Source organism: Bombyx mandarina, chromosome A1 (genome assembly GCF_030267445.1).
Source record: "Bombyx mandarina strain Sakado chromosome A1, ASM3026744v2".
NCBI classification, from domain to species: domain Eukaryota; kingdom Metazoa; phylum Arthropoda; class Insecta; order Lepidoptera; family Bombycidae; genus Bombyx; species Bombyx mandarina.
Window position 1 is genome coordinate 16,901,099 of NC_143234.1, and position 14,848 is coordinate 16,915,946.

The 14,848-nt window shown below is 42.6% G+C and overlaps 1 protein-coding gene across 1 annotated transcript; it reads right to left on the reverse strand.

The window, feature by feature from the left end:
- Positions 1 to 1,558: 1,558 nt before the first annotated feature.
- On the reverse strand, positions 1,559 to 13,535 carry LOC114248882 (galactose mutarotase). Its single transcript, XM_028182346.2, has 6 exons — positions 13,397 to 13,535; positions 11,678 to 11,818; positions 10,765 to 10,980; positions 9,750 to 10,012; positions 8,085 to 8,244; positions 1,559 to 1,927 (listed from the first exon to the last, which is right to left on the reverse strand). Exons 2-6 carry the CDS (start codon positions 11,804 to 11,806, stop codon positions 1,613 to 1,615), a joined length of 1,083 nt encoding a protein of 360 aa, XP_028038147.2. The 5' UTR covers positions 11,807 to 11,818; positions 13,397 to 13,535; the 3' UTR covers positions 1,559 to 1,612.
- Positions 13,536 to 14,848: the final 1,313 nt, after the last annotated feature.

Below are 14,848 nucleotides of genomic sequence, written 5' to 3' on the forward strand. Positions count from 1 at the left end.
TAAGTTCTAAAGTTTCAAGTATAGTTACAACGGCTGCCCCGCCCTTCAAACCGAAACGCATTACTGCTTCACGGCAGAAAAGACAGGGTGGTGGTACCTACCCGTGCGGACTCACAAGAGGTCCTACCACCAGTAATTACGCAAATTATAATTTTGGGGGTTTAATTTTTATTACACGATGTTATTCCTTCACCGTGGAAGTCAATCGTGAACATTTGTTGGATACGTATTACATTAGAAAAATTGATACCCGCCTGAGATTCTAACACCGGTGCATCGCTCCCCACGAACGCACCGTTAGGCCACGACGACAAACCTTTACGAATACCCAGGGTTTTAACAGATCGGTTCATGTTCATGGGCGCCGTTTATATTATTATTTTATATTATATTTCAATCAGAATACGGGATGAATATGTTAGAGGAAGTCTGAAAGTGGCACCTGTGACAGAGAAGCTGAGGAGTGCACGTTTGGGATGGTATGGACATATGATGAGACGGAATGAAAATGAGGTTGTTAAGAGAGTGTTAACTATGAATGTGGAAGGATTTAGAGGAAGAGGTAGACCTAAGAAGAAATGGATGGATTGTGTGAAAGACGATATGGGTAGGAGGGGAGTGAGCGAAGAAATGGTATATGATAGAAGAGTATGGAAGGAGAAAACATGTTGCGCCGACCCCAGGTGACTGGGAGAAGGGCAGGATAATGATGATTATATTGCAATCAATTATAATTATCCACCTAATAATATTGTTGATAGCACTATGTGTCAGTACTCATCATGGCAGCAAAACAGATGAAAGTAAGTATTCTTACTAAAATTTAAATTTTTACTTTAAATACTATCTTTAATTTCCGAATTTATCTGACTAATTTTTAACTGACAAAAATATTGTTATTCTGTTATTACTCTCACATGAAATGTGAAAGGACTGTTATTGAGATAATCTATATCTATACTAATATATAAATCTACAGTGGTATTTACGGATGTTCCATTACAACTACTAAACCATGCATCCGATGGACTTGAAACTTGGTATCCATGTAGAAAATACATGTACTTAATGGATAGGCTAATATTTATCTGAGTGTTGGATTCCCTAATAATAATGACAGACTATCTATCTATACATATAAAAATGAATTGCTGTTCGTTAGTCTCGCTAAAACTCGAGAACGGCTGGACTGATTTGGCTAAATTTGGTCTTGAATTATTTGTAGAAGTCCAGAGAAGGTTTAAAAGGTAGATAAATATGAAAATGCTCGGAATATAAATAAAAATAACAATTTTGTTTTTCCTTTGATGTATCCCCCCGTCGGACGGATTCCTTTTGTTTGTTTTAAGTTTATTTTATACAAAAGCTTAGGTATTTTATTCATCGATTGAGACACTACGAAGTCTGCCGGGTCAGCTAGTCGATACTAAATTAAAACCTAATAAGACCTCTTAGTACCTTAATTTTTTTTTTAACTTTTTAATGCTAAATCATCAAAACTTGACTGCTTTCGTTCATAACATTGCATGTTATTAATGACGAGATTAAAATAAAAAAGTTTCAAGAATGCAGTTTGTTTATTAGGTCATCGAAATCGTGCTCATAGCAAAGTTCACGCAGGCAAAACAATAGGATACTGCAGCTTTTGAGCGGCAAATCTGTACACCACTTTATGTTTATACACTTCGCCAGGATACAGAACTGCTCTCGGGAAATTCGTGTGATGGACAGCGTCCGGGTAATTTTGGGTCTCGAGGCAGAACGCGCCGTGACGTCTGTAGCCAACTCCCTGTTTACCAATCAGAGCAGACTCTTGAGGAGCAGGGAGGGAGTTAGAGGTGTAAAACTGGACTCCGGGCTGATCGCTGTAGACTTCGAGAGTGCGTCCCGATGATGGATGAAGGATCCGAGATACGAAATTTAATGACTGCAATAAATTAATTAAAATTAAAGCCGCATTCATAATGATCATTCGTGTGTATGATATGTTCCATTAGAGCAGGGTTGGCCAATCGGTCGATCGTGGTTATTAGTTCGAACGTGGCAAGACAAAAAATATACTACTACTGCGCGCATCGTCTTCATCTGGTATCATTTGTTAATGACCATTACGTCACAGTATTCATCCTCTCTTCTACACAATAATTATCTTTTATTATATAATTTCAGGTTTATTTTAATCTGTTTAATAAAAGAAAATAAGCTACTTATTTGTATACTGAACTACATTATTTCATTAAATTTCAAGAAAGGCCATTGGTAGATCGCAGAGCGTTTCGTCAGAAGACAGTAGATTTTGGTTCTAATCAAGTTGGCCACCCCTGTATTAGAGCATACTCGAACCGATTGTACTCAGTGTGCTTAGTGCGAGTTTTTTAACGTTCTCGACAGCGTAAAAGTTAACCCAATTATGTGTGCAGTTGAAACAGCGCCCCTTTTTTTTTTTTTTTTTAACGCTGGGGAATCCATTTACGGATACCCGGTCGAGGGGGGTAGACTAAACCCCATCGAGCCCCACCACTCCGACTCCACGAAACCCACGGTACCGCACAGTGCGCGCCGTGTATGCAAACGTGGGCAGACGATCCCATTCCATACAAATATGAGCTAACTTTTACGGTTCTTTTTTTTTTTTTTTTTTATGATTGAAAGTTTACTGGTGGCCCGAAGGCCTTTCCAGTTTCACCAGGACAGGTGGGCGAGCAAAGGCTCAGCCAAGAGGGGTGGGATTTGCTAACAACTGCCCGAGCGCCTCCGAAGGAGACCTAACAACTCAAGAGCAATTGTTTCGCGAATGAATCTACTACCGGATCGGAATCGCGACCCGCTGAGAAGATCCGGCGAGAAACTCAGCGGGCTGATGCATGGGTTAGGTTGCACGTCGACCTCTTTGTCGAGTTCGACGAGTACGGTTACCGGGGTCCCTAAGCCTGCCCCTAGTATTAGAGCTGAAGGCATCTAATGCAAAGGTTATTCGATCTGATGGATCCGTAAGGACGTGTCTAGGGCGTCGACGGTGACTGGCTCCTGCATGATCAGGATTCGGAGAGTAGTCAGCGGCGGCAACGATAAGGCGATTATCATGACGCATAGCCTTATCGAAGTATCGTTCCGACGCTGACTTCATGTATTTCCGAATTGATTCGAGGCCCAGGTCGTCGTGTAGGTCAACGTTCCTCACGAACCACGGAGCGCCGACAGCTAACCTGCAAAAGCGGGATTGTAGGGATTGGAGGGTGTCTATGTGTGTGCGGGCCGCGTGAGCGAACACCACACTCGCGTAAGTCATGACGGGCCTTATGCAAGTTTTGTAAAGTGTCACCTTGTTCCGAAGGGACATTTTACTCCGCTTACAGATCATGGGGTAGAGTCTACCGAGAATAAACGCGGCACGGTCACGAACTGATTTTATATGCGGGCGGAATGTCATCGATGCATCCAGGGTAACGCCCAGGTACTTGACCTTCCTGGCCCAGGGTATGGGTTGTCTAAAGAGAGTAATCGGGGGTGTGAGATTCCTCCTCCTAATCCGGGAGGAAATCCGTGTGGAGCTTCCCCTCTGAAATAGCACCGCAGTACTTTTCGCTGGGTTGATGTCTATGCGCCATTTTCGGAACCACTGTCCTAGGGCTAGGGCTGCGCTCTGAAGCTTCTTCGCGATTAGGGACTTATTTCTACTAGAATAGTAAACAGTCGTGTCGTCGGCGAATAAAGCTAAATGGGTCGGCGGCGACCAGGGAATATCGTTGACGAATAAGCTAAATAGGAGGGGTGAGAGGACAGAGCCTTGCGGGACTCCAGCTGTGAGAGGTCGTGGGGAGGAGCGGGTTCCCTCGACTCGATATCGAAAAGAGCGGTTCGATAAGAAGTCCCGTATGATGAGCACGAGACTATCCGGCACGCCCATGTTGAATAGTTTGAAAATCAAACCATTGTGCCAGACTTTGTCGAACGCTTTTGCGACGTCGAAGAAGAGAGCTTCCGTGTATAACGGTTTTGGTCGATTAAGCCCCACAAGAATGTGCTCCGTGAGGCGGTGCACCTGTTGAACGCATGAGTGATTTGTACGGAATCCGAATTGTTCATCGATGAGAATGCCCTTGGATGAGACGAAATCTCTGAGGCGCTTGTAGAGCAGACGCTCATACAGTTTGCCTAGAGACATGAGGAGGCTAATCGGGCGGTAGCTCGTCGGATGATTTTTTGGTTTACCGGGTTTATGTATGCCGATAACGTCCGCTTCTTTCCACACCGCGGGAAAGATACAGTTCGCCATAGCGGCATTGAAAATAGATGCCAACATCACGATGAGTTGGACGGGTAGAAGTTTAATAATGCGGTTAGATATACCGTCGGAACCGGGAGCCTTGCGAGGACGTAGGTCTTTGATCAAGTCTTTAACTTCCATCGGGGTGACGGGTGGTAACGCATCCGAGGGTGGCAAGGAGGCTCTGCGTTCTACCTCACTGTCTACAAATTCTACATGAACAGGGTCCACGGATTGAGTGCTGGGCGTGCACTGGGTTTGCAATGTATCGGCCAGCAGCTCTGCTTTTTCGTCATCATCAAAGGCCGCGAGTCGGCCTGAGGGGCCTACAAGGGGGGCATAGTTACTACCGTATCCGATTTGAGAGTACGAGCTAAGCGGTAGTAAGACCTTTGGGAGGGCGCGAGTCCTTCTAAGAAATCAGACCATCTGGCATCTCGGACTTCGGCGATGCGAGACTTTACGTCGCGTTGTAGGGCACGCATTCGAATACGATTTTCCGCGGTAGGATACCTGTCGTAGGCGCGTATCGAGGCGTTCTTAGCTCTAAGGAGTTCCCTAATATCGTCGGACAATTTGAAGCGGTGAAGGAAGTCCTCCGCTACAACTTGTTTCGATGACCTATCTAATGTCGAGGTGATGTGTGATGTTAAGATGTCTATGGCTTCAGCGGTATTCTGAGGAGACGGGGTAGAGTCCGGGTTAAACGGGAGCGATGGTGGATCAGATTCAGCCAGGCTGATGCCCAGCGTGTGCCAATCCACCACAGTCCTCGTGACGGGAACGGAATCGGGAGCGCGACCGAGCTTCATGACGACGGGACGGTGGTCTGAATCTAACTCTGAAACTACTTCGATCGAGTGTAAGCGCAGAGTTACGTTTTTTAATAACGCTATGTCGAGTATATCCGGGCGATGCGCGATATTTAGCGGGTAGTGAGTCGGGGTTAACGGAGCGACGATATCGAAAGCGAGATCATCGACTAACGCGTCAAGCCGCCTGCCATTCGGGGTTGTGGTGTGTGAGTTCCACCTGATGTGTTTACAATTTAGGTCGCCCGCCAGAATGACAGAGCTCCCCATACCGAGCAGCGCCTCAATATCACTGCTTAGAACGATCTTATCCGGTGGAAGATAAACGGACGCGATAACGATCGGCGCGTGTCCCGTCAGTGAGATTCGGCACACTGATGCTTCGATATTAGCGAGCGCGGGAGGATCGAGCGGGACGCAATGCAGGGCTCTTCTATAGTAAATAACGGTACCACCACCACGGGCAGAGAGCCTGTCGTTCCTGACCATGTTATAGTTCGCGATTTTAGGGTCACGGCGCGCGGGCTTAAGTAGGGTCTCCTGCACTAAGAAAATGTCAATTTGATGGTCACGCAAAAAATCACAAACCTGATCACGTTGATTTGCGAGACCGTAAGCGTTAAAAAATCCTATTGTTACGGATAAGGGTTTTATTCTACTAATGTACGCCATTGATTACCGGCGGAGTGAGGGGAGGACGTACGTATTTAACGACGCGTATACGTCAGCGTATTCTTGCACAACGGCGATGAAATGTTGTGCAGTGGAGGCGGCGCGAATGGCGTCACCCAAAGCGTTATCACGCTCAAAGTTGATCGACTGGAAAAAGTCGATCGCTAGAGCGAGATTTTCGGACGCGGTCGGAGGGCAGGTCGCGGGGGAGGGACGTATCGCGGGGGTGGGACGAGTCGCGGGGGAGAGAGTTGTAGCCGTGTTCGTGTACGGCAACGGTTTAGCCCAAGCCGAGACGCTGGGCACCGACGCCGGCACGAAAGCAGGCTTAGCCTTCGGCACAGAGGGTACCGTGGCTTTGATGTCTGGGCCGGAAGCTCGGAAGCGGTTTTGACGGGCGACGCGGCGATTTATTTTTGGAGCTCGGGGGCATCCACGGTAGTTCGCGGGGTGACCTTGTGTTCGGCACAGGACACAGCTAGGCGGTTCCGTCGCGGTTTTTTGGTCGCGAGCGCAGAGGGCCGTGGCGTGATCGCCCAAACACTTAACACATCGGGGGCGCGCGTGACAGTTACGGGAAGAGTGCCCGTACAGTTGGCAGTTATGGCACTGACTAGGAGTGCCTTTTTTATGGGGGACTTCGACGGCAATACCGGAGAGCCTACAGACAGTCCGAATGTTAAAAATTTGCTTACCCTCGGGGGTAGGCTGGAGGGCGACTAAAATCATATTGTATGGCTCCCTACCGCGGCCGGTGTGCATGCGGTGCACGGAATTTACTGGTAGGCCTTGTTCTATCAGATCTGCCTTGACGAGATCGGCATCTAGCTCCTTCGGGATTCCACGTATGACAACGCGGAGTTCGCGCTCCTCCTGGAGCGTATAAGTGTGGAAACTTATACGCTCCTTTCGGAGGTAACTTGAGAGGGCCCTATGGTCGTCGGGTGTCGTTACTTTTATTTGAATCCCGTTGGCGAGATTACGGGCGCTGGCAAAATTAATATTTTTGGCCTTAAGGGCCAGGGAAACTCGGTCCCAAGCTGCCTTCTCTTGAAGGATTACCGGGGGAGGGGTCTGAGTTTTAGATTGCGCCACCGGTCGCGGCGACGGAGTGGCACGGGCTGGAGGCGCAACGGGAGTCTGAGGGCGGGGGCGCGACGCGTTCGCGGCTTTGCTAATTTTAGCGGCCGCGAGAGCTCGAGACTCCGCGGCACGCTTCTTACCCTTTTGTACCAGGGTGAATCCATCCGTCGATGAGGCGGGGGCGAGGTCGACCTCCATCTCCGAGTCAGAGTCGGAGGACGAGGAGGCGGGCGCAGGTGACCTACAAGCAGGAGTTTTGGAGGGCGCGACGGAGGCCGCGGATGATCGCGCTGCTGGAACGGTGGCCACGGCGGACGACGCAGTAGTTTTACTCGCCAGTATAGGCGACGCGGGAACGGCAGGCACGACGGAGGCTGCGGTGCTCGATGTAGACGCTTTGCACGCAGGTACAGGCGACGCAGGAGCAGCGAGCACGGCGGAGTCTTCGAGAGAGCTCGCAGTGTGATTGGCCTTGAAAGCCAGAAACTCTGAGGCGAGCTGTGGGTGACGAAGTCGGAGGAATTCCACGAATACAGCGTCCATGATCGCTGAGTACCCAGGTGGGGCGGCCCCGGGTCTTGAAAACACTCGCCTTGCGGCGAGGCCCCAACTTCTCGGACCTGAGCGGTTCTATTGAACACAGGTGGCAATGCGGCGCGATTACTACAGGACAAAGAAAAAGCACAACAAAACAGAAATTACAAAAAGAAGCAAAACAAATAAATACTTGCAGGAAAACACTTTGTCGGCAAATGTTCCACGAACACAAAAATAACTAAAACAAAACAAATAAAAGCTTCCAGGAAACACACTTGGTCGGCAGATGTATCACGAACACAGGCCGCGCGAACAATGGCCGGGCTAACAAAAGCCGGGCGAACAAAGACCGGGCGATCGAGTGGACGATGAGCACGTCCGCACGTGACGGGTGCCTCTATCAGAATGAACTTTTACGGTATCGAGAACGGTAAAAAACGCGCACTAAGCACGCAGATAGTAATAAGTATTCGAGTTCTATTCGTCTTGTAGCAACCAGTTAACGAAGTGAACTCTCAGAGAACATCGCGCGATTTGCATAAAAAATTTATAAATATTATTATTTACATAACAATAAAATCAAATCTTAATTAATTCATTAAAATTAGCTGACATCTGATTATATGAAAAAATATCATCACGGAGCTATGGCCTCTTAATTTCAATGCTTTAACGGGCCATTACTGTTAAGTGTAACAATTGATCATGCTCACTTTATTTGTGTACGTTGAGATGCAGAAGTTGTCATCGAAACCGTTCCCAGTTTTACTTATGACGTCACCGAGTTTAGTTGGGACGCGAAGATCGTAGGGTGTTCCTCCTACGCTTATAAAACCACCCGTCGGAATCGATCCAGAATCCGTCTCCGTGATCCTGAAAAGTTTTGTCTATTTTATCACATCTGTGAAGTTAACCCTGTTCATAATGTGGATTTGGAGATCCGATCCATTTCTGATGGGTAATAATAGGTGTTAGTTCACAGCAAAAGAATTCGGTGTCGTGCCTATAAAGGTAGGGTAGAGATAAGGCGAACTGTCTTATAAGAATATCAATCAGTAAATCACAACTCAAAACTCTTTTCAACTGCCACCGTTTTCATTCACAGAAATTTTGATCCTATATTATGTTTATGTTGCCTCCGTAGTATGTTAGGCCCTAAACACGTCATTACGGATCTTCCCGATCCATTAACGGTGCTTTTAGGTACCTCAAGCACCGGTCACCGTCCTCGCCGAACCTGTCGCTAGCGACGAAGGGCTCGACGAGTAAATTACCCATAGACACAGCTCGCTGAGTTTCTCGCCGGATCTTCTCAGTGGGTCGCGTTTCCGATCCAGTGGTAGATTCTGCGAAGCACTGCTCTTGCTAGGGCCAGTGTTAGCAACATTCCCGGTTTGCGCCCCGTGAGCTCACTTACACGTCAAGGAGAAGCTCAAATAGCCTCTCAAGGCTATCGGCACAGGTAGGAAAAAAGTAAGTTAGATGATTGACATAGGGCTGCCACAAATATCTCGTTAATTTGACATTGTTCGACAATTTGACATTGTAAAAAATGAGCTCGAGGACAGCTTTCATAGAGAGAGATACATACATATATACAGCTTTGAAATGTGTGAAATCTCACTTTTGCTGTTCGTAACACTTAAAGCTTTATCAAATATACGCATTAAGAAAAAAGCAAAGGTACATATGCAATTTAAGATTACAGATACCAGTGATTGCTTTCGCACTATCAATACCTACCCTGAATGTAATACCGAATATTAAAAACTGGCTATACGGACCATCTTGAAGCATGAGACAATATTCCATGGAATTGGCATAATATTTTTATACGATTATGTTAGTAACTGAAAAATTTGGAAGAGGAATGCGATGTCCATGGAATTTACTCTGAACTTTCTTTTAGTACATTTTAGTGATAACAGAAGATAGTTTATATCGATGAAAAATATTAAAGTTCGAATTGGAATAAAATAAGAACATATCATCACCATCATCGTCATTATCCTGCCCTTCTCCCAGTTACCTGGGGTCGGCGCAACATGTTTTCTCCTTCCATACTCTACTATCATATACCATTTCTTCGCTCACTCCCGTATCGTCTTTCACGCAATCCATCCATTTCTTCTTAGGTCTACCTCTTCCTTTATATCCTTCCACATTCATAGTTAACATTTTCTTACCAACCTCATTTTGATTTTATCTCATCACATGTCCATAACATCCCAAAAGCGCACTTCTCAGATTCTCTGTCACAGGTGCCACTATCAGACTTCCTCTAACATATTCGGAATAAAATAAAAACATAATAAACGCGAAATTTAAACATTAAAGTAGTCTTAATTTAGCATTAAATACGAAATGTTTCAACTTACTTGTCAGCGTTTATAACAAAGATATGGTTGTAGATCTCTTGGACACCAGTATCGTGGCCAGCCAAATTAAAATACGAATGGTTCGTCAGATTTACAACGGTCTTTTTAGTTGTCGTCGACATAAAGTCGACATGCAAGGCATTGTCCTCGGTAACTTCATAAGTAATGTTAGTAATAAGATCACCCGGGTATCCTTCTTCGCCGTCCTTTGATAGATAACTAAATATCACTTTCGTACCATCAACGGTGGAATTCCAATTCGCCTGGAATTAATAAAAATAAAGCGTTTCTATTTTATAAATTATTTTTAGTAAAATAGCGCAAACCACACTTGGCCCGTATTGTTATAAAAATATCTATACGCAAATGCACTGCGGCTTTTTGCGTTATCAGAAAAATCGCACTTACAGTCGGTATTTCACGTGTCAACTGTAAAAAACGGGAGCGTCGCAAAGGCGTACTAACTGATGCTGCGAAGCACAAGAAGAGACAAAGAACTCGTTTCCTATTATTATTGTAACTAGAACCTATCAGCATATTTTTGTGCATACTATTTACTCACTATTTACTTGCCTACCTATGCTGGTAAGCTCCAGGGGTTATGCCAGCTTCACCTAACATAGAGACAAGCTCAAGAGGCTCAGTCCGGCGAATTTGCTAACACTAGCCCTAGCAAGAGCAGCACTTCGCAGAATTGCTGGTAGTAGGACGTCTTGTGAATCCGCAGGCACCACCACCCTGCCTATTTCTGCTAAAAAGCAGTAATGCGGTTTTAAGAGTGGGGCAGCCGTTGTAACCATACTGAGTTTTTAGAACTCTTATCTCAAGGTGGGTGGCGGAATTTACGTTGTAACGTTGGGCCGTGAGCTCGGCCACCCATTTAAGCAATAAAAAATAAAAATAAAAATCTACCACCAGATCGGAATCGCGACCCACGACCCACCCGCGAGAAGATCCGGCGAGAAACTCTAAAATTACCTTTATGATATTAGAGGGAATAACAGTTCCAAATCACCTTATTAAATCCGTTAATCCCGCCATGTAAATGATCTTTCCCAATGTTGTTAGCGAGTTGATAAGTCGTGCCGTCGATGCTGAATTTTGCTCCGCCGATCCTGTTGGCACAGCGACCGACCGTGGTCCCTAAGTACGGTGTGTTTCTGTTCACGTACCCGTCGAGTTCGTCAAAGCCCAGAACAACGTCACTGGTGATTCCGTATTTGTCCGGTACCTTGGTGAATCATGTTTGATATTAGAATTCGTTTTTTTTTTTTGGTAACCTTAATAAGCACAATAGTCTTTATAAGTCGTTAAACAAAAACCGGAATAAGGAAAAAATGCCTTTACTTTTACCTTAGTAGGTACATCTGAAATACTTATCTGCTTAAACAAAAACTAAGAGGACCAGGTCAATCAGTTCTGATCCTGACAGATAGAGATTCATAGTTATTAATCTATTATGAACTTCAAATTAAGAAAAAATAGATAAGTCTTGAAATCGCTCGAGTTTCTAAAAGCCACCTAAAGTATACTTTCTTTGTAGCTACCCTTTTCGGTGCTACCAATTTCGGTAGCAGAACCTTTAACGGGCTTAAAAAAGTAATCATCCAAACTCGATAATTTCCGAGGAATCAAGACTGACACCGAATCAATTTATTTTTATTGTAAAAAATAAAACGTATCAGAAAAGGAACCATTCAAAAATGTGCAAAACGTGAACTTAACTCTGAGAGTTCGTTTTGCTAAGCAATGGAATTAATTTTATTTCATCGCATTAGATGATTGAATTAATTAGCGGCAGTTTAGCAGTGCCCATGGCATTTCTACAAAGTCTCTCAAGTCAAATTTCGTCTGTCCAAAAAGGCAATAAAAAACACCCGCTACGTAATGAGGTTAGCGATGATGTAAAAGAGTATTATGTCAATTACCTGAATTGACTGTATGGTAGCCCCATATGAAATGACGGACACTGAGAAGCCATCAGATGCCCTCCATGTGAATTTTGAAACCGTCTCTCCATGATGCTGTCCAAAATCCTCAACATTCAAAGTCACCATGATTATTCAAAACTGAAAACCGAGTAAGTAAAACAGCCACATGAAAAATTGAAAAACAAGTATTCTTGCCAAAATGTCTGTTTTCCTTGTATGTTGATGAACAGTAGACAGCAGCTTGACTGTTATTCTGGTATTTTCGAAGTCAATGAGCGGCAATAACCCCTTACCATCGGCTGTACACCACAAATAAGCTCGTCAGCCTTCGATGATGATAAAATATGTTCCTTCGAGCATAATTCTAAAATGATTAGACTGAATTAAATAACATTTTAGCACCATCTTAGACTGAACTAAATAAAATGTTGTGTTTGAGGAGTTCAGATTTTTCTTTCGCTTCGAACATGACGAGAGCTAGAGACCCTTGTGTAGTAGTAATTGCGGATGCTAAAGAGTAAACAGTGGAAACTATCATAATGTTATTAGCATTAATCTGATTAGTAACCTTAAATTATAAATAAATTTTGTTTCAGTAAGTTTATAAGAACAAATAAGTTTATAATTTTGTTTTAATACCATAAAACTAAATTACAAATAAAACTATAGCATTAAAAGTAACCGGTCACGCTGCTAATAGCGCATTTACCCATAAACATATAATTATATGTATAATATAATAAATAAAAAACAGACTACACAGAGCTTGTGTTATCTGCCTTTAAAATTATAAACACAAAGATACGTTCTACATACATATCGAATAAAAACTTATGACGACACAATATTGCGGATACAGAATAAGAATTAATGAAATAAATAAACTCATGGGATAGAAAGGAACAAGTTTTTTGTTACGAGCAATGTAATGCGTACAAAAGTATTTTACGAGCGATTCTCGTGCTCTACCAAGTAGTGTATCCTGCTGCTTTCTACTAAATTAATTTCGTATGTACAGTGTGCTTAGTGCGAGTTTTTTAACGTTCTCGATAGCGTAAAAGTTAAATCAAATTTGTATGGATTTGAAACGTTTTCCTACGTTTGCCGCTAGGGGCGCTGTTCCAACTGCATACTTTGAGTTACTTTTACGCTATCGAGAACGTCAAAAAACTCACACTAAGCACACAGTTCAAAATACAATCTTCGTCAATGTAATTATACAATCGCAAAGTTTATATTATCTTAAATGTTTGCTATAATAAAAACTTAGAACACGATAACAAGCGTAACGAAATATTCTTTATTCTTTATTGTACACACAGTTAATATTACAGTAATTGCGATAAGATATAAAAATGGCGTGCTTAACTCAACAATTGAGTTTTCTACCAGCTAACCGTTCTTAACGAAGGAAAGCTTTAAATGAGTGGGTAGAAGAATACAATCTAATCAATTTACAATCTAAACAATAACAATAATAAAAATAAAAATAATATATCAGACTACATATATACATACACACATAAATCATGAAGATAAATCATCATCATCATAAATTATGAAGAGCATTTAAAATACCATTACTCAATTATGTTCGACCGTACAACACTATTCAATATCAACGAACAAGCTAAATTACAGCATAAAGACTAAAAATTACATGTGACTGAGTATAGTAATCATTTTATCATTGAAAAGTACTTATTACCGACTCACCCAATGATTCAAGCGGCCATAAAACAATTAAGAAAACAATCCTGTGTGATGTACGCGTTCATCACGCGACTGGTGAATGCGAACTACAATTATCATGATAATGCCGGCACATATATATCAATATACGATACAATCAGACGGTCACAATCGATTGCACCGTGTGGGAAAGAAGTGTACGCTCCATATTGTTCCATTGTTTTGAAAAACCAAAAAAAATGCTAAGAAAAATACCAAAAGAGCCATAAACTGATAAAACTAGTGTAAATATAAAAAAAATGTGTTGAAATGAAGTTGACCGCAATTTGATAGCACTCAGAGTTGAATGGCCAGCTCCTGCTAACAATCTCAAGGTCACATCGAATGTTCGAGTGTAAATGACAACATTGCTTAATGTTTGAAACACTGAGTAATATGCCTGAAGTGCTGCTCTGAAACTAAAACATAAAAAAAAAACACAAAATGGAAATAAAATTTATAATAAAAAATATACTTTTACGATTTAATCTTGATTTTTTTATTGTCATTTGGGGCCATCCATAAAGTACGTCACACGTTAATGGGGAGGGAGGGTATCACCGAAGTGTGACATCGTGTGACAAGGGGCATGGGGGGGTCAATACTTTTGTGACGTCACATGTTAAAATTTAAAATACTAAAACGCAAAGGTTGTATGTGAATTAAAAATTTAAATATTTACAAACTTGATCTATATTTATTAATAATTTAGCATTCTCGCTATGCGATTATTATTTAACAAAAATAAGTAAAAAATGAAAATAGCTGTTTTCTCTCGATTATTTTTAAATACATACATAAATTTAAAAAATGTGTGACGTCACATCAGGAGGGGGGGGGTTATAAAAATGTGACAACCTGTGACAAGGAGGGGGGGAGGGGTTCAAAAGTCCTAAAATTCGTGTGACGTACTTTATGGATGGCCCCTTTTATAATTTGCGGCGTTTCAAAAACTTAATACTTTGAAAAAAAAAATACATTGGTACAATATTGAAATGTCGACGAATAACTCCTGTGACCACTTAACACCAGGTGGGCCGTGAGCTCGTTCACCCACCAAAGCTATATAAAAAAATTACTAACATCTTAGTCGTCCGAGACCACAATAACAGAAAAGTAGTATATTCTAAAAAACCGAAGAAATTACTAAAATGGAAATAATACATTTAAGGAGAAGAAAAATTTTGCGTTCTATATTTTTTCGGTACAACAACATGGAAGTTGATTATCAAACAGCATTTATTGTTCACTTTGATACCCAAAGACTTCTGAATCTATATCTATACTAATATTATAAAGAGGAAAGATTTGTTTGTTTCGAATAGGCTCCGAAACTACTGGACCGATTTGAAAAATTCTTTTTCCATTAGAAGCCGACATTGTCCCTGATGAACATAGGCTACTTTTTTTAATTTTTTTTTTTTTTTTTGATTCATG

Coding starts and splice junctions, on each gene's coding strand:
- LOC114248882 (XM_028182346.2), bottom strand. CDS start 11,806: ATGGTGACTTTGAATGTTGAGGATTTTGGACAGCATCATGGAGAGACG. Junction 10,981..11,677: donor CTACCATACAGTCAATTCAG/GTAATTGACATA, acceptor TGATTCACCAAG/GTACCGGACAAATACGGAAT. Junction 10,013..10,764: donor GGATTAACGGATTTAATAAG/GTGATTTGGAAC, acceptor TATTAATTCCAG/GCGAATTGGAATTCCACCGT.